This window comes from Notothenia coriiceps, unplaced genomic scaffold (genome assembly GCF_000735185.1).
Source record: "Notothenia coriiceps isolate Sejong01 unplaced genomic scaffold, NC01 NC01_scaffold00030483, whole genome shotgun sequence".
NCBI lineage: Eukaryota > Metazoa > Chordata > Actinopteri > Perciformes > Nototheniidae > Notothenia > Notothenia coriiceps.
Genome location: NW_011363184.1, coordinates 63,167 through 88,169, shown reverse-complemented (window position 1 = coordinate 88,169; position 25,003 = coordinate 63,167). Strand labels below are relative to the sequence as shown.

Here is a 25,003-nt window from a genome sequence, read left to right as displayed (position 1 = left end):
CTGCATGAACAAAATAACAGGCTAGAGTTACGTAGAGTCAACTTCATTTTGTATGTAATGCACCTCATCACTTAATACACCATAAAACAATCCTCTTTATTTGTCTTCCTTTGTGTGCAGGACCTGAGCAGCAGTGACTTGATGCGACAGCGCCTCTTCCTCGTGTGTCAGATCATAAGAGTGGGCAGCATGGAGCTCAAAGAGGGCAAGAAACACACAGGAGGACTGAGAAGGCCCTTTGGTGTAGCTGGTGAGCTGCTTTTCAAACTTCCTAATATTTATTTTGGCAATAACAAAGTCCCAGAACTCAACAGAGAAAATTCCTCTCCTTTCTGCTGCAATATTTGCATGAATGGTTCCGTTGAGTTGTAAAAATGAAGGATCCTTGTGCTGAATGAAATGGGAACACCTGCTTCCTGACCTAGAAAATGCCTCCACTCCGCCTTGGCAATACACGTGGGTGCAAATTGGTTTAGCACCCGTCTTTTTTGTTTTTGGCCAGATGATTAGTGGGTTTGATGAGGAATGATTTGCTCTGCTGTTCCAGCAAATGGACTGAAACCAGAGTCAGAAAGAGGGTTTCATTCACGAGTCCCATTTTTCTTAGCCAGGAAAAAACGAAAAATCACTTAAGGGAAAGAGCCGGGTGGAATGAACCATTCAGAAGCATTTGCAAACTGCAGATCAAGAGCTCTCATTCTGTTTTACTACTTCATGCTGGCTGTGTGCCGAGCCAGGCAACAAGTGAGTCGGATCCAACGCCTGGTTCCAATCCTGCTTTTAGAAGAGTTCAAGTGAATAAATGTACCTTTTTTTAGAACTAAAACTAGGTTCTGTTTTGAAATAACAAAAAAACAGCATTGCACCTGGTATATTAATTTATCCTTATCTGCTGCCCTACTGTGATTTATGACGTTCAAGGTTCAAGGCTTTTAGTAGTCACACGTACATAGCTACAGTTATTAGAAATACTTTGATAGAAGCACTACATTAAAAACTTTACTCAAGTAAATGGATAACAATAGATAGAATCTGAATTACTACAAAAAGTACCTATCATGCAGAATTATATTATTACATCATAATCTTTAATTTGATAGGTTTATATGTTAATGTTGCAGCTGAAAAATATTTGGATAGCTTTAAATTGATTATTCTATAAAAATAGTTTAAATGTTCTTGATATTTATATGAATCATTTAAATATGTGAAGTTAGTAGTAAATCCATTTATGGAAAAAATGAAGACGTGAAATGTACAGTGCTCTAGTGGAGTAGAAGCATAATGTAAAAGGGAGTACTCAAGTAAAGTATAAGTACATCTGAATTGTTTTGAAGTACAGTACTTGATGAGATGTACTCCGTTACTTTACAGCACTAACTGAGCTCCCTTTGTCACTGCAGTGATGGACGTTACAGACATCGCCCATGGCAAAACAGACGATGAGGACAAGCAGCATTTCATCCCCTTCCAGCAGTGAGTTGATGTCGCTCTTCTTTTTATTTCTTTTTATTTCTTCATTTATTTGGGGTCACATTATAATACAAGTACAGTTTTTCAAATCATATATTTTTAGAGACCCGAAAGTCATAAATGAAATAGCAAACAACATTAGTCAAAATAAAATAAAAACGAAAAAGTACACAGGGGTTGTGTGAAATAGCAAATGTCTACACATGTACATATCAACATACATATCAACATACATATCAACATACATACAATACACATACATTTGACCATACATACACATCTATACATATACATTCAATCGGTGTATAGAAACAGTCAAACAAGCGATGGTCGTCTTTGGGATATGTAAATTCTCCACTTTTTCCATATTTCTTCAAATGTGTTTTCCTGAAGCCTCATGGAGAAGGTGATTCTTTCCATAACATAGATTTCATGGATTTTGTCGTACCAGTTGTCAAGAGATGTCGCTCTTCTTATCACGATCATCCTTGTTTTCTAATGGAAAAGAATGGGACTAGGACTCGAGTTATTTTTGCTCACTGTGTTCAACATCAAATCTTTTTCAAGGACGCGGTTCAACTTTTTCTATGTTGCATTTCAGCAACAAATATAATTTTTTTTGCAATCTTGAGTGTTATCTCTTCTAAAAAAGACAGGCTTCAAGGCCATGCTGTCACAGAAGCTGCTCCATGGTGGGATCAGGACGGTAATATGTTCATAGGGTTACTAGATGGAAGAGCACCAAAAACATTCAAACAACCTTTTCCTAACTTTGTATCTCTAGTTGTCACAGTTCACTGAGTCAGCACAAAGAAGCACTCAGTGGAAAAACATGTTTTTGTAGCATTGAATATCAGAGTTTATTACCTGAGGACGATTTATTTAAATAACACATGGATTTCCTATTCTGAGGGCTATATATATTAAACCAAAAGGTCAAGCTAAATTCATTTCCCACGAGCAATGGGAACATTTATATATTTCAAAAATAGCAACAGAGCACGGATATTTTTCATGAAACTTTTAATTAGTTAGTTTAGTTTTCTTTTTTTCTTTTTTCGAGCGTGTAAAACCAAAGAAAATACAAATGAAACAAAAGGTGATACAGACATGATACAGTACTATACAAATGAATGCAATAACAAAACGAAATATTTAATCAACAATTGAATAATCTGTAGTATCATTGTCTGATATCAATAAACAACAAAGCTTTAACTAATTACACGTTCGAAATTACATTTTTATTATTCAGCCATATAGAACATTCCCTGACATAAGATAGTTAACAATAATACCTAGAAAAAAAGGAAAGAAAGGAAGATGCATTTACAAAAAGCATTCGCAGCAGAGCAGGGTGAGTTACAGAAAAACAACATGATAGCATTTTTGATGGCCCTTCTGATTCAGTCTCTGCACCCGCTGAGTTATGGTTGGTAGTTTTGCATCCTTCCAGTTCACAGTTATTGTTTTCTTTTTGATCAATAAAAGTATCTGCAGTATATACCTCTGATCTGTGCCATATATCTCTTAAGCTACAGATCCTAACAAAAACAACAATGGATCAACGGGGATATCTACTTTTATTATTTTGTCATTTTCTTCTATAACACTTTTCCAGAACCATTGAATTATTGGACACAGTTTTCTTTTCAGATGCTTAAGCACATTTTTCTGAAACACTGTTGCAAGTGCAATCATCACATCAATCCATGCAGGGCAGTTCAACTAATAACGAGTCATTTGTAATCTGCAAAAGGCCGTCAAAACATTCAACTTGTGATTCAGAAGGAAATATAAATAGGAGTTCATTTGCTGAAATGACTTCCACCAACGCTGTCAGTTGACTGGAGCGGTGACAATTCATATTTTAAACAGAATGAGTAATTTATCAAATGTCAGCCTTACAAATTAACTGTGTTAACCCCTATTCATAGAAACCTCAAGTGACAGAAATGTAAAATACAAAAAAAGAAATGCTAATTCAACATTTTCAAAATAGATATAAAAAAAAACCTGGTTCATGCATACCAGGAACAAATGTCCTGGCAATTCATACATCCTTCCTCTACATGTCCGTGACATAAAGGTACCATATAGACTCAGGCCTCCCTCTCGCTCTCCCTCTGAACAAACACAATACAGAGAAATCTATTTTTAACAAGATACATGTTGTCGCTCTAATACGTTTGATCAGTGTTGTTCAATAACTGTGGTGTAGGGAACGCAGTTTCACACCATGTATTGTACAATAATTTGAGCTCTTGGTAAGCTACATTTTAAAAATGTTTACACAAGAACATTAGGTTGGATTAGTTCTCACTGTAATTCAATTTAATTGTCATGTGTGAAACATTTCTGAAAATTAAACAGAAAATCCATTTAATCCAATTTGGTCACTAATACTTATTGATTCACCACTTCACAATATTTATGCTTCTACAGTGCATTTCAATTCTGTATTGAACCAATTAGATATGCATATACTGTTGGAGAGCATTAACTGTTCATTTGACAATGTCATCATTTCACAATTGTGCCAGTGCGGAGCCAACGGAGAAGAACTGTGTTTAAAAACATCTATTTGATCAACTTAACTTCTAATGAAGCTAAACAGTGTTGTTCTCTGCAAAGCTCAGTTTAGCACTTGCACTCTGTGTGTGTCTGTGGTCTATGGTAGTCATTTGAGGAAAGTGGGGGTCTGGGGGGATAATGGTGCATCAGGAAAGCCTCACACTGCCTCTACAGCTCCTCTGCCCATTTGTTTGTCACTTGTCAGACGCTGGCAGCTGATTTTTCTCATCCCCTTCTGACACTTTTCTCCCAGGATAGCCATGGAAACCTACATCCGCCAGCGGCAGCTCATCATGTCTCCGCTCATCCCATCTCGAGTCATCGGAGAGAACGAGCCGCTCACTGCTGTCTTCAACAAAGTCATTGCAACACGGGAGGTCAACCATAAAGGCCAGGGTAAAATGAAGCGTTCACAGACAGCGTGTTCCTCCTGTGATTTCGGAGGGCCGCTCTAAATTGACCTTTTCTGTTTTGATTGAAATAAATGATGTGTGAGGAGTCTACAGGGTGGGTTCTTTTTGCCATCTGCCTCATTGCATTTCTTTACATGTTTTCTGGCAGGACTCTTTGTGACCCTGAAGCTCCTCCCGGGGGATCTCGCCCAAGTCAGGAAGGACTACCCCCACTTTGTCGACCGCAGCACGGCTATCGTCAGGAAAATGGGCTTCCCAGAAATCATCCTCCCAGGTGGATTGCAGTTTTTGTTGCTCTACATAAACCATGGTCATGTTCGTTTTAATTGCTCACAAAGGCGTGAGAAGGGTTTCTAAACTCTCAGCACATCCGTTTGATCACCTGTTGTTGTCTTTTCTTCAGGAATCGTGAGGAATGATATTTACGTCACGTTGCTACAGGGAGAGTTTGACCGCGGTAAAAAGAAGACCCCGAAAAACGTAGAGCTCATACTCAGTGTGCACGATGACGAAGGCAATTCCATCGAGGTAAAATACACGAGTGGACGCAACATATCATCTTTGATCTCTCTCTTTCTGTGATTTAGCCTCTTGGGACTAACTGGGCAACCATCTCCTCACAGCCTAACAACTATAATGCTGCTGTAAATGTTGCACTTTTGATTCTATAGATAAAAATGCTGGGTTGTCGGCCTACCACTTTGGTCCTCTACCAACATCCGTGGTCCCCAGATTATAATGTATTACTATTAGTTTTTATTTAACAAGGATCAGGCGAAAAAAACATACATTTCAAAAAGAGAAAAACTGATTTATCCCAGATTTTGCTAGATAACAGATAGAAGATCATTTCCAGGGAAGTTACACACGTTCATGAACATGCGTCGCCGGTACATTATTCTCTATCACACGAACTAAACAGACAATATTCATGCACACATAAAAAACAGCACATAATTCCTGATCTGCTGTTTTTTTTTTTATATTGTAGCTTTAAGTGAATTTCTCAACAGCCTTCATGTCCCTGACTTGTGCAACATGTTGTGATTGCTTGATTGTTCCTCTAGTGCTATACTCAGGTCAAAATGTGTCTGGTACTTGTGGGTTATTGCCTGCAAAACTATTGACTTAACATCATTTTGTTTTCACTGTATATGTAATATATAACCATATAAGCGTATCTCCTTCCTTCCATCTCTATAGAAAGTGATATTTCCTGGGGCTGGGTACGATGGCATCTCAGAGTACAAGTCTGTCATTTACTACCAGGTGAAGCAGCCTTGTTGGAATGAAACGGTGAAGGTAAGCTTCTGTCAACGACCCGTTTGCTGCCTCCTATGGGGGATCGAACATGATAGCTCATGTTTTTTCATTACTCCTTCAAATACCTAATTTCCCCTGGAGAATATTGACACAGGATGTGCTCTTCATACAAATCTCCCAGCAGACTGCATTTCGGCTATACTGTATGTATAATCCTGTATTCACTTTAATTCCCTGACTTTTATCTCCTTCCTGCAAGGTGACAATTCCCATTGAAGACGTCTGCCGCTGTCACCTGAGGGTGATGTTTCGACACCGATCCTCCCAGGACTGTGAGTGACTTATTTGTATAAGAAACTCCCACATGTAATCCTGCAACCACGTTAAATACATTTACTCCTGCTGAGTCTGTTCACATGTTATGCCCCTGTGTGTACTTCAGCGAGGGATAAATCAGAGAAGCCCTTCGGTATGGCCTTCGTCCGGCTCATGAGAGGAGATGGGACCACGCTGAAAGATGGCAGGCATGGACTTATAGTCTATAAGGTACCTTTGCACGATTGTGGTTTTGAATGAAGTTTAGGAAACCGCACTTAACTTTAAAATAAGCTGGACATGGTTTTGATGTAATTACTCCCAGAAAAAAAATCAGTGCCTTGAATAGCTGACAGTGGGTAGATGGATTATGCATGAATCACTCCTCAATCGATAAATATGAAATTAGATCTCCATCGATCAATATGCTTCATGATTCATTCCCCGTCTTATGAATTTCTTAGGTTGATGTGAAAAAGGCGGAGGATGCAAAGGTTTATCTCACCTTGCCAGCGACTTGTGCTGAGATGGAGGAGAAGGAGAAACAAACAGGGAAGACGTTCCACCATTCAGGAGTGATTCCTGTGACTAAAGACAGCTTCCAGATCGCCACGCTCACCTGCTCCACTAAACTCACTCAGAACGGTACCGTAGGGCAATGTTTTCATTTCTCACAATCTTCCAGGCTCCGACTCTGATATCATTTTCTTTAAAAGTCCTGTTGCAAGTTATTTTTAAGAAATGAATCAGGTTCCACATCAGACAGAGATGCAGTAGCTCCGTCCCCCAGATTGCATAGATATGAATTAGCGACCCGTGTCATGTAATGCCGATGTGTTGGTGTTAATGGATGTAGATCAAATTAGGTTTATAATTGAACTGACGTTGAAAGAGGACGTGGTGCTTTTACTGATTGTTTTCTGATGTGTCTGTTTTTCCAGTGGACTTGCTTGGCCTGTTGAACTGGAGGTCTAAGCCTGAGGACCTTGACCAGATTCTGCAGAGGCTGATGGAGGTCGAGGGAGGAGAGATTGTAAAAGTACGTTCCCCTGATTAAATTATGTAATACGTTGCTATATTTAACACAGGTTGTAAATGTTCCTTTTTTTTTTAATGGCTCCTTTTTAACAGTGATCTGTTTTATGCACAGTTTCTCCAGGACACCCTCGATGCTCTGTTCAACATCATGATGGAGACTTCAGAGAAGGACACTTATGACACGCTTGTGTTTGATGCCTTGGTTAGTAGTTTTTCAGGCCTTAGGCTATGGTAATACAATGTTTACTATGGTGTAGAAGTTTAAAAGACCGGACAGTTATTTACCGACATAAACTCAAAATTGAGTTTAATTTAATGAGACCGTAAAGATCCCCTCCACAAAAAAATGTGTTGTTACTCTTGCTTATGTACCCTGAAATGTCTATCCACATATAGTGAACTGTGTATAACGTTTTAAACGAGCTAAGATATCTGAGATTCAAACATAGGCTACCCCAGGCAAGCTAGATTAGGTACGTCAACAATTTGAATGCTAATCGTTTTATAGTTGCTGCCGACACGTATCAACATGAAAATAAACCCTGAACATTTAGTGCAGAGCTGACTTTTCAGTACATAAAATAGCAAAAATAGCACATTAGCTGACAGTAAATATGGTAATGGGTGCTATTTGGGATTTAAACCAAGGGATGATAACTTTAAAAGGTCACAAGTAAAAAAAGGTTGAGATTAACTGCATCTTCTTTCACCTTGGTCTTGGCTCTGATTGTGTGTGTTCCTCTTTTCTGTAACCAGGTATTTATAATCACACTTATTGGCGACATCAAATTCCAGCACTTCAATCCAGTCCTGGAAACCTACATCAACAAGCACTTCAGTGCCACTCTGGCCTACATGTGAGTCGTTTCTCTGTGTTTCCCACCTTTGATCGCGTACACCCCTTCAAGCTGTTTATTTTTAGTAGGTCTTTTGCTCTCCACCCACACGCAAATTAGCATCAAACCTTGATGCCTGACTCATTCACTTTCTCAGGAAGCTAACCAGGGTGCTGAACTACTACGTGGGCCATGCAGAGGAGTCCGTCCTGAGCGAGAGGCTCTACGGAGCACTCAAAGCTCTCAAATACCTGTTCAGGTTTATTGTCCAGTCCCGGGTCCTCTATCTCAGGTATCAGAGACACTTTCACCCAAGAATCCACTCTTCATATTAAACATTTGTGTTCCTATTATACGAGTGAATTATTTTAATGCAATGCCTGGCCTTGACTCTCAGATTCTACGGGAACAGTGAAGATGGTGACGCTTTCTTCAACTCCATTCGCACCCTTTTCCTGTCTTTCAACACTCTCATGGACAGACCTCTAGACGAGGGAGTGAAGATAAAAGTAAGTTGAAGAAGAATAGTTGATGTGCCCTGTAGTGCTTTTATTTTTCTAATATGTGTTTAGTTTTTGTAATGCAGACCTGCAAATCATGTGGAAACAGTTGAAATTGTATCATTTGTAGCTTGGAAATAAATGCAGCCATTTTCAGTCTCAGTAATCCAGCTGTGAAGATTTGTTATGGACAAGTTTTTTTTTTTTTTTTTTTACAAATTGCCTTTTAAAATGAATGTGGCATCCCTGTTGGCAGCCTCAATTAGGTGAAGGAAAAGCTTGTTTAACTAAAAAAAAAAAAAACATCCCTGTGCTGCAGCCTTATGATTCTGATTCTGTGCTTTTTCAGGGAGCAATATTGAAATACCTTCCCAGCATCATTAATGACATCCAGTCTGCGTTTGATCCCGTGGAACTCAGGTAACTACCCAGAGGATTTGCACAGCAGGATATGATAATTGCCTTACTCTGTGCAAATTATCATATTTACTCCCGAACAAAAAGAGGAATTATTCTCCATTTTTGCTGCTCTAAAAGCATCCTTTCCTGTGGACTGCTCATTACTCCTCTGTGGCAATAATTACTTGATGAGAAATGTGAAAAGCCTACAAATTGTCACACACTTCTTCTCTTTCATTCTCTTCTCAGCGTTCTCCTAGCGAAGTTCATTGAGAGCATTCCTGACTCTCAGCTTGTGCGTCAAAAGCTGGGCTGCTTGTGTAAAATGGTGGAGAGTGACCTTTTCAGGCAGCCAGGTAGGAGTCCTCGAGGCTTGAAAAGCGCATAATGACATTTCACCCAAGATTAAGGGAAGAAAACTGCTCTGCATCACACCTACATACAAGTTTGTCATGTCAGCTCCATTAATACGAAATAGCTGTGTGATACAATGAGTCTTTTCTGTGCTCACAGATTGTCGAGATGTGTTTCTGCCACTTGTTACTGACCAGCTGAGTGGGCAGCTGGACGACCACTCGTGTAAACCGGACCATGAGGCCTGCGCACAACTCCTCAGCACAGTGTTGGACAACCTGGACCGCAAGGACGTGGTGAGGACAATTTAGACACTCTGAGATCATGAGTTTAAATGGCCGGCACACACGACAGCTACTCTGCATGAGAAGGTGGGTTAAAGCAGCCGAAATTAGCCCACCATGACAAATATGGATAAAACTCTGACCTTCATTGCCACGTCAGAGCAAAACTGCTGCTGTGTGACCGGAAATAAGTCACTTGAGGTGATGGGCTCCGCTTAAAAAGGTTTTCTGGGCACGTCTACACAGAAAAAATGCCTCGGGGCAGACCTTGAGCATGCTGGAGGAATTTTATATCCCATATAGCCTGGTAGCACCTAGATGTCCCCCTAGTAGACAACTGATCTAAGGAGAAGAGGTACTGGCTACCCTGATAAACTCCATAGAGATAGCAACCTTGTTGGTTGGCTGATAATGATCAATGCCGTCTTTTTCCCATTCTTAAACAACCAAGCTGTTAATAATGCATTTGTATGGATGCATTTTTCTTAATCTAGCTATCTTGAAAACATCACACTCAAACTGTGAAAGAAAATACTCTACATCCCTCAAGGAAGAAATACATATTCCACAGCATGCTCCATCTTTTTATTTAAACTGTTTACCACACAGAACTGTAAGCTGCTTGTTTTATTTGCTCAGCAGTGTTTCAAACATTCCAAATTAAATTATAAATCCAACTTTGTGCAACATTTTCAAACACTCAATGAAGCATATACCTCAATGAGAGATGTTGATAGAGTTTGGGAGAAAAGAGAGTATTGGATTATTCCTTATTACCCCTGAAATCCAAATATAGTGATTTTGGACCCACATCCGACTGATACACATTCAGTAATGGATCTCCGCATCCCTAATTTGTCTCTGAGATGTAATGCTACTGCCCCAAAATGATGGAGGGGAATTTAATTTAGTTTGTGATGCTCACAGCATTGAAAAGTTGCAGCAACATATTTCCCACAAAGGATAACTCACTGCGAGGCTTTTCTTTACAACATCACAAATAGTGACAAACCACAATCTCCGAAAGCCTGAGGCGACATCTCCAGATTCTTCTTTTAATCTAACAGCAGGCAAAAACACAATTTGTATTTAGTGAACTGAAATTCACGACAAGTCCTTACAATTCAGAGGCTGTAATCATTAACATCTGTGGCATGTTTTGCTTGAAATATCGCTAAAATAGTTGATCAGTTATCGAAAAAGTTGCAAAATAATTGATCTCATGTTTGTTTATATCCTTCTACTAAATATTTTTCTCCAAGAAAACATTTGAAAGAACAAATTATCCACAGTAACTTGAAAGAAATGTATTTTTTCAACACTGAGCACCAAAACAAAAAGTATTTCACAACCTGGAAAAAGTGTGAATATATGCTGTTATTTCTTCCCTTTTTTTTGTGATTTGATGTAACCGACCCTTTGATCCTGAAAACCATTTGCCGCCTGTCTGTGTGACCGTGTTTCAGCGGGTAATTGTACCTGAGGCTGTTCTGTCTGTGCAGGGTCCAACCAGAGGGCACGTTCAGCTGATAATGGAGCGGCTTCTTCGCAGGGTTAATCGCACCGTCATCAGCATGGAGAGATCCTCCCCTCTCATTGTAAGGCACACTGCGGCGTTACAGCTGAAATATGCCCTTGACAAATACATCCTCAGCATGCATTTTAATAATAACTACACTGACATACACATACAATACCCAAATACAGAAATAAACTCATCTTTTAAGCGGTATAACAAAACACACAGGTAATACTCTTCTTTTTTTGGACAAGTATTCACTCTGATACAAGTGATTCATAGTTTACTCCTCCGCTGCAGGGACAATATCTCGCCTGCATGACGGCCATCCTGAAGCAAATGGATGACATGCATTACGCCCACTACATCAGCACCTTCAAGACAAGACAGGATATCGTTGTAAGTGTCCTAGTTCTACCCCTGCTGGCTACATCTCGTCCTGAAACATCTCATCAATAACAGGCATTAAACCACCCAGGCCACTTACTGCTTCTCCAGGGAATATTGATTATAGACATTTCATGCAATGGATTGGGCTGACATGATGAGGATGTCAGTCGTGGCTCTCCATTATGCTGTGGCTGCATCATGTGTTCGTGACATGTGGCAGCGCTGCTATGGACTTGCTTAGTTTGGACTTTACTCTTTGTATTTCTTCAAAGCAACTGTGTGTATCGGTGCTGGGAAAGAAATTAACATTTCAGTATCAAAAAAAGGATTTTGAAAACAAGATCATTGAGATAAAACGATTATTAGTCGTTTCACAATGATGCCCTAGTTTTTTCTTTTCCTTTTTCTAATCCAGCACATCCCACTTTTCCCTTACATTAGTGCACTTTTGCCTGTTTCGCTGTTCAACATGCAGCATGTAAAGACCTTTCTGTGGCGTCTGCAGTGCTCCAGCAATCTGCACATAAAAACAAACATGGCCGTTCTTGTAGGTGCACTTCTGCAGTATTTTATATCACATTTATTTTTGGTCTAATTTATTATTATATACTATATTTATCAGATTGGGTGCCTGTGGAAGTGCAATAACGTTAATGCATAGTTGATCTTGGTTTTTTGTTAATATTTTAATTTACACAATTTATATATATATATATTAATAATATATTTTATATATATATTTATTTCTATTTTTTCAATTTTATTTCGTTTTTTAAAGTTAAATCATATTTAAAGTAAAATAATGGAAAAATTAAACAAAACGTGTCTTCTTTCAGTAGTTACAATGTTACTTTCAAGGTTAATTATAATGTAATCCTTGCTTTCTCAACATAATTGTGATTATGATTTTACCATAATGGAGCAGACATGGTGTGCATACGCTTGCAGCAAAGATTTTACTCCTGTGCTTTCCTCAGGACTTCCTCATGGAGACATTCATCATGTTTAAGGACCTGATGGGAGACGTGTTCCCCGCTGACTGGATGATCATGAACCTGGTGCAGATGCAGGTCTTCCTGAGGGCCATAAATCAGTACTCGGACGTCCTCAACATGTACTTCCTGGATCAGGCACATTTTGAACTCCAGGTGTGTCTTTGTCCTCCCCCTCCTGGGTAGAGGTTACATTTCTTATTTAACAGAAAATCAGATGTTATGGGAAGGTAATTATGGTATTAATATTTATAAACCCTGTTCCCCTCGCAGCTGTGGAATAACTACTTTCATTTGACCGTGGCGTTCCTCACTCACAAGACACTGCAGCTGGAGTCCTTCTCTCAAGAGAAACGAAATAAGATACTGAACAGGTGAGGTCATTTACATTTCAATAAAAATGTGATTTCAATGGAGGAAACTTAATTTAACAGTCCCATAATTTAAATTTGCCGCAGATATGGAGACATGAGGAAGACTATTGGGTTCAAGATCGGAGATATGTGGTACAATCTGGGTGAGTATTTTGCACTTTGTGATAACGCTGCTGTTATCACAGAGTTTGTGGCAGTGTTTATTCAGTGCCTTCCGGTAATGCAAGAGGAATAACAAGACAATATTTTTATATTGTCCAGTTTCACAGTGTGTTGTTTGTTTTTTTGCCACATTATTGGATTTGTCCTATGTTTGTTGAGATATGAAGAAGCCGCTTATTGCCTTCTCCATACACTATGATATTTCTGCATGATAAAGCTTCATCGTCCCTCAGGCCCCCACAAAATGAAGTTCATCCCAGCGATGGTCGGGCCCATTCTGGAGGTCACGCTGGTGCCTGAGCCCGAAATAAGGAAAGCCACCATCCCCATCTTCTTCGATATGATGCAGTGTGAGCACAACTTCAGCCCCGGACGCACATTTGAAACGGTAAGAAGCTACATAACAAGTTCAGACCTTTTGTTGTTCTTTGTTTCAAATGTACTGAAGTACAACATTTGTGATGTGTATGACGATGTTGCCTTTTTATTTCCCTTTCTATCTTGGCAGTTTGAGAACGAACTGATTACAAAATTGGATCAGGAAGTAGAAGGAGGGCGAGGGGATGAGCAGTACAAAGTCCTGCTGGAGAAAACGTAAGACGGGGAGCAGAGTATTCTTTGTGATAGAGAATTCACATTGTTAAAATACAAAGGCATTTTTGATTGTGTTTTTGAGACATCCCTCAAGTGGCCAGTAGGACAGCACAGTGTGATAGAATTCTAGGCATAATCTTAATCAATAGATAGAAACCCCTCTGGGACAGAATATGAAAAATCTCTGAGAAATGCCCAAAAAGACTGAATGCGCTTTGGCTTTCTCCGAACCTAGAACTAGCCGTTTGTTTTTATGTGAAGATTGCTGGAGCACTGCAGACGCCACAGATACCTGTCTCAGTCCGGAGAGGAGCTGGCTCTGCTGCTCAGCAGCCTGCTGGAGAACCTCCTGGCGTACCGCACCATCACACATGACGAGAGTCCGGAGCACCGCATGAGCTGCACCGTCAACGTGCTGGTACGCCCTGTGCCCGTTTGCAGAAAGGGTTAACACCGCTCATGCAAGTTCATAAAGCAATTATCTGTGCTGCAAAGTGCTCAGAAGGAAGTGTTTTTCAGAGTGTGCAATTACATTTCTTTTCTCTTAAAGAATTTCTACAAAGAAAAAAAAAGGGAGGACATTTACATCCGGTGAGTCGGAAAGAGACACACAGCATCTGGATCTTGGACCAAAGGGTGCACTGTGTCTAACTAATGTGTTCTTTGTGACTAGGTACTTATACAAGCTGCGAGACTTGCACCTGGACTGTGAGAACTACACAGAGGCCTCCTACACTCTCCTACTACATGCTGAACTACTGGAGGTATCTGACACAACAAGAAGCCCTTGTTTCTCTACTTATTTTAAAAGTGTAACCCTTAATATTCCCATGCCTTTAACCATATTCTTAATTGATGATCTTATTTACGAAGTGGTCGGACAAACCCTGCGCACCTCATCTGATACCTGGAGACGGGAAGCATGTTTGGACCCAACAGGAGCTGAAAGAGAGGCTCATCCAGGAGATCATTTGCTATTTGGACAAGGGCAAGGTGTGTGTTTGCTGCTCATATGCATGTGAGCTGGTGTGAAAAGTTCCAATGTCCTTATTGTTATTGCATGATGCATACATTAGCCAAAGCAAAGTCTGAATTGCTCCGTCCGAGCAAGCATTGTGAAACTGGTGGGAAGGTTAGGAAGCTTTTTATTGTGTCAGTACAGTATTTAAATCTCTCACTGGCAGCCAGACTGTTTACCCTCGAAGCCGCGAGTGCAGCCATGGGTACCAGATGGCAGACTCTGGCTTGTGCCCCTGTGTTGTTTTGTTTTTATTTTGTGTTCCCTTTTCACTGAGTGATGCCCATGTCTTCTCAGATGTGGGAGAAGGCCATTGAGCTGGGCAAGCAGCTGGCCAAGATGCATGAGAGCCACATGTTTGACTTCATGGAGCTGAGCCAGCTGCTGGTAAGAGGACGCATTCCATTTGTATTCAGGCGTACAAATACAATTCCCTTAAAACCTCTGAAAAATGCAGCTTTAAATTCTGATATTAAAACAGCTTAAATGATTTAGTTGTGTATGCCTCTTTAAGGTTATTAAAATAAGTCTGATGAGATATAATGGACAAGAATTGTTGTTTCAGTACACGTCTGAGTGCAATTATTTGAGGAGATGGAGAAGATAAATGTGTTTACCCAACTGTTGCTGTGGAGTTTGCATTTATTATGAAACATGAACTCATACATTATCTCTGCGCTAGTAGTTCACCATGATTGTGCTCCCATAATCTATTCTTGTAATTAAATAAAACACACAAGAGTTCCCACATTCCTTTTTTTATTAAGAGACTAAATGAAATACTTTGGATGTACTGCACTTTATCATTTTCTTTATCCTCTGTCACAGAAAAAACAGGCCGGCTTCTATGAAAGTATAATGCATGCTATGCGGCCACAACCAGAGTACTTTGCTGTTGGATATTATGGCCTTGGACTCCCTTCCTTCCTCAGGGTAAGGAAATGATTACCTGCTTCAATAACTAAAGACTTGGAGAAAACACCATGCACCATGTAATGATGCAATGATCTTCATAAAGGTTATTGAGTTGTTGATAGCCCAAGGTCAGAAGGAATACAGTAAACAAGGACGCTTCTCATATATTATGTAAATAAGCTCAATTGTAATTCTAGCTTTTTATTGAGTTTTTTTCTTGTGTTGCTCATTGAATTTTTTCTGCTACAGAACAAGATGTTCATCTACCGGGGGAAGGAGTACGAGTGGCTGGAAGACTTCAGTGTCAAGCTGCTCTCTCAGTTCCCCAATGCAACACGCATGACCAGCACAGCGCCCCCTGGAGACAACATCTGCAACTCCTCTGGACAATGTATCCTAATATAGATTCAAAGGTTTTATTGTTATATGCACAGAAATGTCAACGTACGTCCCAGGCTCCTCCAACAATGTTACACATACTTTACTTATTACATAAAAATAAATAGATCAATTCAATAACAAATAGTGCAAGTGACATGATGGTGCTAGTCAAATCCAAGAATAAGTTAACTGTCTACATGTAATATACAATATGATAAACATAATGTGAAATGAAATACTGTACTTTGTAATACTGAATGAATATGTTGCTGTTCGCAGCAGAGCTCAAGGGAAGGGAAGGCGAGGAGGTTGACATCCGGACTTTTGTTTTAAATTCTTCCAAAACAAATGTTGTATACAAGTTCATGTCCTCGTTAGTAGGAATTGTTCAAAATGGACCAAACTGGAACTTTTCAACTAACTCTGATTTCAGGTCAATATTTAAAATATGTTTGATAATTAGTTTTATGACTTAATCTTGCACAATTATAAACATTGCCGTCAGCCTCAGTTGAATCTGTGTTAATTGCGGATAGGCTACACTAAAATGGTGAAAATGGTAAACATTATTCCTGCTAAACATCATCATGTTAGCATTGTTATTCTATAAATGTTAGCATGCTGACATCAAGATTTAGCCCGAAGCACCGCTGCGCCTACCTTCACACGACAGAGCTGCTAGCATGTCTGTAGACTTATTTCACAATTACAGATTTTAAAAGGTAATCTGATCCAATGCTGCTCAGCTTTTTACTGCTTCACAACATTATTCCCCGTTTTATCCTTAGCTGAACTCCACAGACATCCAGTGCTTTACTGTCAAGCCTGTTCTCACCGTGCCACGCCAGTTTAAAGACAAGGGGGTTCCAGAGCAGATATTAAAGTGAGGAGGGAACACTTAAAGGCTGATTTATCTTCTCGTGAACACCTTGGGGTTTATAGTTCTCTGGTCAAAAGACTAACTCACCGCTGTCCTTCCTTGATCTTCTGCAGCTATTACAGAACCAATGAAGTGGACCAGTTCAGCTATTCCAGGCCCTTCAGGAAAGGTGAAAAGGACCCAGACAATGAATTTGCAGTAAGCATTTTTTTAATTTACTTTACCAAGCCCATATGTCTATCACAATCATAAATAATAAAACGTATTAAAAAAATCTCACCCGTCACCCTTTAAAATGTTATTGATATTTATTCTGCTTTACAGACCATGTGGATCGAGAAGACGACGTACATTACACTCTATCGCTTCCCAGGGATTCTGAAATGGTTTGAAGTGAAATCTGCCACAGTGGTAAGAGGCCAACGTGACGCTCAAACCTTCTACTTTGTTCACAGTTTATTTCACATATAAATTCCCGTCATGCAATTCTCCCGGTGTGCAGGAGGAGATCAGTCCTTTGGCGAATGCCGTAGAGACCATGGAGATGGCCAATGAGAAGCTGAGTAACCTTGTGCAGCAGCAAGACTGCGATCGCTCGCTGTCCATCAACCCACTCTCCATGATGCTCAGTGGCATCGTGGACCCCGCGGTCATGGGCGGCTTCTCCAATTACGAGAAGGTTTGACTTTCTAGTTTAACGAGACACATTTTCCAGCAGAGAGCATAGATAGACAGATGCAACAGGAAATGAAAACAATTTGTAAGAGTAGAGAATCACAACACAAAACGTTTCTGTACTTCTGTACTTCACTGTATCTGTCAAGCTGTTCGTTGCATCTGTTCAGGTTTTAGTGCACAGTTTGCTCTAAAGTAATACATTTAGAGAAAATACTACTATGAAACATTGCAACACATAAGTCCTACAACTACAATCATTAAAATACATTTGTACATTTTGTAACACATTATATGAAGGTAAACATATTAATCAGTTGCTTGTTAGCATGCTTATTAGTAGCATATTGGTTCTTTTAAAGTGCTTATTGATGCCTTATTCTGCATGATTGTATTCTTCAACTACAAGGCCATTAATCAAGAGTGTTCCCACAATATTCCTTCTTATTGCTAATTGATAGTGAGAAAGGCTGCTGTTGTACATGAGTTATGATTTTAATATAATCAGCTCACTAAAAAACGTTAAGTAGTTATTTTCATTTAATAAATAAAGTATGCTCTTATGTAACAAAAACTAAAATGTTAATAGTATGAAAATAACTCTAAATCAAGTCAACTAACTCAGGATATGTTGCCCGGTCTGGGAGAGTAAACAGTTAGAGTTACTGACCAGAATAAAAAGGTTAAAATCCAACCTGCGTCCCTCTGCTGCGTGTGTACTCTCTATCTCCCTTCTTCAGCTATACTTATGAGGGTGGAAAAAAACCCAAAATAAAACAAATCGTGTATATAATCCTGCCATACAAATGGAAAGAGGCTCACATAATTGGAGTACATAAACAACCTTACAACAACATAATGTCACACTGGTAAAGCCTACACATATCAATATTAAAGTACTTGTGAATTAATTATGACCTTGCCTATAGAATAAATAACATATTTTTAGGAAAAAATACTTTACTTTATTTAGACACAACAGGATAATCCTTGTTTTTTATTAATACAAATTAGTTTTATTAATATAAAAAATGCTGTTCCTGTTCAACCACCTTATTAAATTACATGTTACTTGTTAGACGCTTTTATCCAAACTTACATACTCAATACTGTGGGCAATCCCCACAGGAGCAATTTGGGGTGAAGTGTCTTGCCCAGGGACACAACGACATGCTGACTGCAGTGGGGTTTGAACCTGGCAGACGGATGATTACACGTTTTATGCTGAGTAATAAAGAGCTAATATACTACTTGAATACATGCAAATAGACAACTAGTTATTGGCTAGTATGTGTACCTGGCTTCTTATTTGAAGTGTTAAATTATATTATATTTGATATATTATAAAATGTTTTCCATCTGGCCTCAAGTCTGTTCTGAGCTCCAAGGGTTTATTCATGAGGGAACTGCTGCGGCCTCTTTGTCATGCTGTGGAAACCTGCTCACTGTTGCTTGCAGTTATATTCTAATATGTTGTATAAAAGAGCAGCCCAATTTTCCTCCTGTTTCATCCTCTATAGGCCTTCTTCACAGACACCTACATCCAAGAGCACCCAGATGACCACGAGCGCATTGAGGTCCTTAAACAGCTCATCGCCCTGCAGGTAAATATCCTTCCACCGTTGTTGTCGTTGACACTGGGCTCAAAGCAGAACACGTTTTAGAATATTTAAGTGTCCGTCTTCCCCTCTAGATCCCTCTCTTGGCAGATGGGATTCGTATCCACGGGGAGAAAACAACGGAGCCGCTGAAGCCCTTACACAACCGTCTGGTTACTTGCTTCCAAGACCTTCGGGAGAAAGTGGAGAAGCATTATGGCGTCATAACCTTGGTGCGTTGCCAGCCGAAAACTCAATTTAATGTAAGAGGGTGCCAACTTAAGCTATTGGCCCTCTTGCCTTCCTATCAAACGCTTCTCATTCAAAGCAGAGTGTACGGTATATTAGCGCAGGACCATAAATCTTCCTTTAGCAAGTCCTGTGCGACCTGAGTTCTGCTTGTCATTGTGCTCCTCCCCTGCCAAGATCCCCCGATGATGCTTAATCCCATTTGTGTATCCCAGCCCTGCTCTCTCACTGAGAGGAAGAAGAGTCGCGTGGGCTCCGTAGTGATGCCCTACATCCTGTCCTCCACCCTGCGCCGCATGTCTACTGTCTCAACCCTCTCCAACGCCTCCTCCGGCCTCTCCAGCGGCTCCGCATCCTCAGACGGACCCTCCTGCATTTCCTCCCAAGAGTCAGTCCCCATATCCTCTCCCTGCTTCCTCTGTCTAACTGTCCCCTGTTGTCTGACTATGGGCCGATTGCAGGGAAGTGAACTAATCACCCCTTTATTTTTCTTTGAAACTACTAATTGGTCTTATTTTGTTGATACCCCGTGATTCTCAAATGTTTTCTTATTTTTGATTTTCTCTTAGTTAGGAGTAGTCCAGAGCACTCGCACAAACATAAGACAAAAATACCCAGTCCACAAATGGTTTGTCTAATGCAGAGACATTATAACACACATAACAAAATGCATATATTTGATGCAATAACATGTCAATTTTTTATGATTTGATTATTACATTTGAGGAATGAAGTGAATGAAATTTTAATTAATACTATAACAACCTTTGGATGATATTGCATAGCTTACTGAGGCTCTGAAAAACAAGGACAGTTAATTACATTTAACTTCTGCTTCAGTTCTTCTTCTCTTGTGGCATCTTTCCCATTGGGCATATGCCAGAGTACTTCCACACAGCACAACATTATATATATATATATATATATAAGGGATGTTACCTATGCTATAAATGAACAGTCATCATATTTTATGATCGAGGGGATTCGTTTTTGTGCACACCTGGGTTTTGATGGATAAGATTGCTAGGTGCATTTTGATTTTTCACACATAAAATATAAGAGAAATTGTGGAAACTGTTTCTGCGTTAGGCCTATTGTGATGACATCCCTGCTTTCTTTAAACACTGATATTTGTCTTTGCTCAAACCAAATCACTGTTTGTCTTTACAATTGTACACCTTTGTGCATCTCTTTCTCTGCCCCCGATTATTCACCAGCAGTTCCTTGTTGTCCCGTCCCAGCGACCGCAGGACCTCGGTTCTGTCCCGCTCAGAGGAGGACAACCGGATTGCTCGAAAGAACAGGAAGGAATGGAGCGTGAGCAAATCCCAGGTCCTTCTGGAAAGGCAATCGGATGCAGATGAGGTAAGGCCTTATGTTCAGATGCTATTTATATGTTCTGCAATGTTCCTTTGGGTGACCGCACACTCCCACTTGGTGGTGGAGAAAGGGTTCAGATGTACTTAGTTACCACTGCTGTTTAGTAGACCAAATCATATCAGTTAAAGTTTCTCAGTTGGGAATTGGGAGTAGCATCATCATGCTTGACTGTATTGGCTATATCTTTGGTTTTATGGTGTTTTCCAGACTCCTCCAGAGAAGCAGCAGAGACCCAAAAGTTTACAATTAGGAGACCGGCGGCTTACCCTCTCCCTGTTCCACGGTGCTTCATCCCAGCTCAGCCTGTCTAACCCTCTCAACCCGCTACCATCCTCTCCAAACACGCCTCACACACCACGAAGCTCCAGTATGTAGCCACAAACTACTGCTCTCTCAAACACAGCACTGCATGTCATCATTTAATTTTTCTCTTAGAAATATGCCTTACATACAGAAAAGGAAGAATACCATGTCTGCTTACTTTGTGAAAGCACATTCTGATCTATAGCCCTAATCAGGTCACACACACACATACACACACACACATACACATACACATACACATACACATACACACATTCATATTCACAGATGCATTCTGTCTGAAATGCTTTTCTTTCCTGTGGTAGGTTATTCATCGCTTCTCAGTGACAATGATGTCAATAATATTGACACCCCAGGGACACCCCCACCCATGCCTCCGAAGAAACACCCGCATGAGATTGACAACTTTGGGTTTCCTTCAGAGGTACGCCTGTTGAAGAAAAAAAACACCCCCTTACTAATGCATACATAATGAAGTATAAACATTAAAATATTCAGTTTTTTTATTTTTGAAGCCCTAAGATGAACTCTATTATCTCTTTCCCTACAGTTCACTCCTCCGCTTCCAATGAAAATTGAGAGCAAGCCTCCTCCGCCGCCTCCGAAAACGCGGAAGTCCATGTGTCCCTCATACGAGCATACCCCCCACTAAGCCTACACCTACACACCGCCTTTAAAGTTTCACTAATTCTCTGATTTGGCTAGGATGAAAGCGCAGTTTCACTTGTGGGAGGAGGAATGCCACAGTAGGTTACAGACGCAGGACCATCTACATGTGGTATATGCAAGATTTTTAGCAGAAAGAAATGTTTCTGATGCAAGTCACTAATAATTCCAAGCAGTTTTTATCTCACGATTTAGCTAAGGTCTTGTTTTTAAGCTGCAAAGAACAATATATGTATTTCTATGTCATAAGAGGGTACTACTGCGCATAAATGAATATATGATTTTGGGTACATATGGTCACTACAGACTTTGATTTATTGTGCTTTAATGAAACCGTCATTAGATGCTTTTTTTTGTTGAAGAAAAGTCAGTATGTTGTAGAGACTTCAGGGAAAGGAATGACCAATGCTGAAATGAAATATTTAGCCTTTATTTGCTGGAGTGACACTGGATGAATTGTTTTCCCCGACAGTAGATGTTTACCAGCATTCCATATCTGAGCAGGAAAAGCTGCATTAGATGAGAGCAGGGAATAATAATGTACAGAATGTAATTGTTAGTTTGAAATGTAGTAATTTTTGTTTCTGATGATGGTGTTCAGTAATATTTTAATGATCAAACCCATTTCCCCAAACCACAATGTTTTAGAGACACTGGATGGCATTAATGAATGTGAGGCAGAATATGCATTTGTTTTGATGTTTATTGTAATGATGCTTTCAACTGCGTCACGTTAATTTTGGAAGCGAGTTTTGCCTTAAAGGCATAGTTTGACATGAGAAATGCGCTTTTTTTACGATGAAAACATTGATGCAACCCTCACGTCTGCATGGCATAAGGTATAAATGTAGCTGGGTCCTGCCTTCAATTAGCTTAGCTTAGATTAGCATAAAGACTGGAGAAATGAAAATACAGCTTGCCAGGCTCTGTGTAAAGGTAACAAAAGCTGCCTTCAACCACTGAAGCTCACTAATTAGCATGCTTACTTGTTTGTTTAATGCTTACAAAACCCTGTAGTGTAAAAATGATAGCCTACTAGGGTTTTACAGGAAGTTTCACACTGAGCCAAGCTACCTTGTTTCCAGTCTTTTTGCTAAGCTAACAGACGAGCTGCCCATGCTACTGTACATACCCCAACTCATACCCACTACAAACGTGAGACTGGTATTGACTATCTTATTGACTGTTGCCAAGAAAGTAAATGAGCGTGCTTCACAAACGTTTCAATCTGGTCCTTATAATACCCTGAACGCTGTACGGTACACGCATAAATGTCTTTGAAGTTCACTTTAGTTTTTTATTTCAGGTCTGGGCAGATTTGCTATTTTAAATAAATTCATTATTGACATTTAAGTTATTCATTGAATTTGAATATGCTGATCTTTTGTATTTTCACATCCAGCGTGTAAATGGTAGATTTTCTTGCATCATAAATTGAGTTTTATTTCAACAAAGGCTATCACTTTACCGTTTTCAGTTTAACACTTTTAAAAGAAGCAATACAATTGATGTGCCTTCAGACTGATAAATATATGCATGTAAGCTGTTTTGAAAGAATGATCAAACTTAATCATTAAGTTATTTTAATTTTAGATTGTTTTACAAGGGATTCACTTTTTTCGTACGGTACTCATTTCCTAACAAGCATAAACGATTTTATACAAACAATGCCTCAAGAGATATATTATGATCTTTTTTTATGTACAAGCTGTTGTTGACTGAACAAAAATAAAGATTTATTGAATGACCAGCATAATCCAATTTTTTTTGTGTGACATTGATTGTTTGAGAAAGACATTTTCTTCATCCCCTGTCAACACAGTGAATACAGATTACTCTCCGTGCCCTACCTGGAAACACACGGAGACAAACTGGCATGGAACTGGTGATTTATGCCTGTTCTCCTACAAAAAACGACCAAATAGGTCGATTGTTTAAACAGCTTAGATTACGACCCATAGCCACGTTTTAAAGTGTAGCACCTCTAGTGGTCGTATAACAAACAACATGCTCCCGTTTATTCGTTTATTCACAAATAACCCTCTGGAAAATCCTAAATTGTAGAATAGTTTGGCCATTAACATGCTTTTTGATTAGATTTCTAGCGAGAAGTGTAGAATTCACGTCCAGTGGAGGTGTAGGATCTATAGTTTGATAGATATTTACGAAGATGATCTGAGGTCTCATCAGGATAACGTGCATGCAGTATGGAGCTAATTTCCTGCCATAACTCCACAAACAAACTAAACAGGTTTTTACAAATGCCTCTCAATTCACTAACAAACACAATGTGGTTTGCAAATACAAAACACCATCTACAAACTAATGCATTTAGTTTTGCAAAGAAAGAAAGTATCTATCAAATAAACACATACCATTTTTCTAATAAATAATTTTTCAGAGACAAATTCAGCAGGTTTTACAAGTACAAAACTTGTTTTTACAACTACAACACTTTTTTTTACAAGTACAACACTTTTTCTTCTCACTGCGGAATATTACTGCCAAAAGTCACGTGACTTTTGGCAATAATATTCCGCCGTGGCTGGCACATTGATATATATATATGGGCACATGCTCCACTGCAGCAGGGGGCGCTACTGAGTCCATCGGGAGGTTGAGCAGACCTTGCCAGTCTGATGACAGGTGTTTCTAGCGATCCAGCGATCTGTTTCCCGAACTAATTTCACAATGAGCGGCCAACAGGTGAATTTGTTAATTTTTCTGGTGAAAAAGCCAATGTTAACTCAACTAAGACACTTTATGCAGATAGTGGACCACCAGGTACACATTTCACATTGGTTATCTGCCAATATCACATATAATATAGAAACTTATCAGCAGGGGTTAAATTGGGTTCTCTTATGTGGGTATATTTACAATGAAAACTGAAAATAAACGTAATGTGTACCCAATTCAACCCCTGCTTACCAGCCATGGTTAAAAATCTAAGTTACCAAAATGTTTCACTTCACTTGCTCATCCTTTTCTTCTATCTCTAGGAATTGCTCGTACAAAGCATGCTGGAGAGGCACAAGTTCTACATGTTGTTAGAACACAAGTTCTACATGTTGTCCGTCAGCAGCCACTTGACATCGATTACCTTGAGTTTGTCTGTTCTCAGGAGGTTGTTCTTTTTAGTGCTCTCTCTAATCAGGTTCTCATCCCAAAGGCTATTGTAGATGCACTCACAGAGCTACACAAGTTGGTTGTTGAGGAAAGACAAAATAGGGTCCCCAAAGTATTAGTTCAGGTTACCCATGGAGTCACTGCGCGTCCAAGATTTGATTTATCTCCAGATTCCCTGTTACATCTTCTTAACCTGGGTCTTCCAGTGCCCTGTATTGCTAACCTAATGGGAGTGTCCACTCGTACTATTTACAGACGAATGTCAGAGTCTGCTTTCTCTGTCAGAGCACTCTATAGCACCTGTTCAG

General features: G+C 39.6%; 1 protein-coding gene across 3 annotated transcripts in view; it reads left to right on the top strand.

The window, feature by feature from the left end:
- Window positions 1-23,316, top strand: part of dock5 (dedicator of cytokinesis 5) — a 33,854-nt gene extending 10,538 nt beyond the window's left edge. Inside the window, exons 10-51 of one of the 3 annotated variants that reach the window (XM_010787491.1) lie at window positions 121-250; window positions 1,404-1,476; window positions 4,301-4,443; window positions 4,609-4,734; window positions 4,864-4,988; window positions 5,664-5,762; window positions 5,983-6,055; window positions 6,166-6,269; window positions 6,503-6,683; window positions 6,980-7,077; window positions 7,189-7,278; window positions 7,833-7,933; window positions 8,070-8,204; window positions 8,310-8,421; window positions 8,762-8,832; window positions 9,061-9,167; window positions 9,325-9,461; window positions 10,952-11,047; window positions 11,269-11,367; window positions 12,336-12,506; window positions 12,624-12,724; window positions 12,809-12,867; window positions 13,120-13,274; window positions 13,395-13,480; window positions 13,742-13,898; window positions 14,031-14,071; window positions 14,154-14,244; window positions 14,354-14,473; window positions 14,796-14,885; window positions 15,327-15,431; window positions 15,663-15,804; window positions 16,596-16,677; window positions 16,788-16,872; window positions 16,999-17,085; window positions 17,177-17,353; window positions 18,870-18,953; window positions 19,043-19,180; window positions 19,412-19,584; window positions 20,438-20,561; window positions 20,784-20,943; window positions 21,206-21,324; window positions 21,451-23,316. In XM_010787491.1, coding sequence (XP_010785793.1) covers window positions 121-250; window positions 1,404-1,476; window positions 4,301-4,443; window positions 4,609-4,734; window positions 4,864-4,988; window positions 5,664-5,762; window positions 5,983-6,055; window positions 6,166-6,269; window positions 6,503-6,683; window positions 6,980-7,077; window positions 7,189-7,278; window positions 7,833-7,933; window positions 8,070-8,204; window positions 8,310-8,421; window positions 8,762-8,832; window positions 9,061-9,167; window positions 9,325-9,461; window positions 10,952-11,047; window positions 11,269-11,367; window positions 12,336-12,506; window positions 12,624-12,724; window positions 12,809-12,867; window positions 13,120-13,274; window positions 13,395-13,480; window positions 13,742-13,898; window positions 14,031-14,071; window positions 14,154-14,244; window positions 14,354-14,473; window positions 14,796-14,885; window positions 15,327-15,431; window positions 15,663-15,804; window positions 16,596-16,677; window positions 16,788-16,872; window positions 16,999-17,085; window positions 17,177-17,353; window positions 18,870-18,953; window positions 19,043-19,180; window positions 19,412-19,584; window positions 20,438-20,561; window positions 20,784-20,943; window positions 21,206-21,324; window positions 21,451-21,552 — 4,749 coding nt within the window. In that variant the 3' untranslated portion in view covers window positions 21,553-23,316. Of the gene's footprint in view, window positions 1-120; window positions 251-1,403; window positions 1,477-4,300; window positions 4,444-4,608; window positions 4,735-4,863; window positions 4,989-5,663; window positions 5,763-5,982; window positions 6,056-6,165; window positions 6,270-6,502; window positions 6,684-6,979; window positions 7,078-7,188; window positions 7,279-7,832; window positions 7,934-8,069; window positions 8,205-8,309; window positions 8,422-8,761; window positions 8,833-9,060; window positions 9,168-9,324; window positions 9,462-10,951; window positions 11,048-11,268; window positions 11,368-12,335; window positions 12,507-12,623; window positions 12,725-12,808; window positions 12,868-13,119; window positions 13,275-13,394; window positions 13,481-13,741; window positions 13,899-14,030; window positions 14,072-14,153; window positions 14,245-14,353; window positions 14,474-14,795; window positions 14,886-15,326; window positions 15,432-15,662; window positions 15,805-16,595; window positions 16,678-16,787; window positions 16,873-16,998; window positions 17,086-17,176; window positions 17,354-18,869; window positions 18,954-19,042; window positions 19,181-19,411; window positions 19,585-20,413; window positions 20,562-20,783; window positions 20,944-21,205; window positions 21,325-21,450 lie in introns of all 3 variants that reach the window. The other 2 variants (XM_010787490.1, XM_010787489.1) reach the window with 2 other exon arrangements.
- The last annotated feature ends 1,687 nt before the right edge of the window (window positions 23,317-25,003 follow it).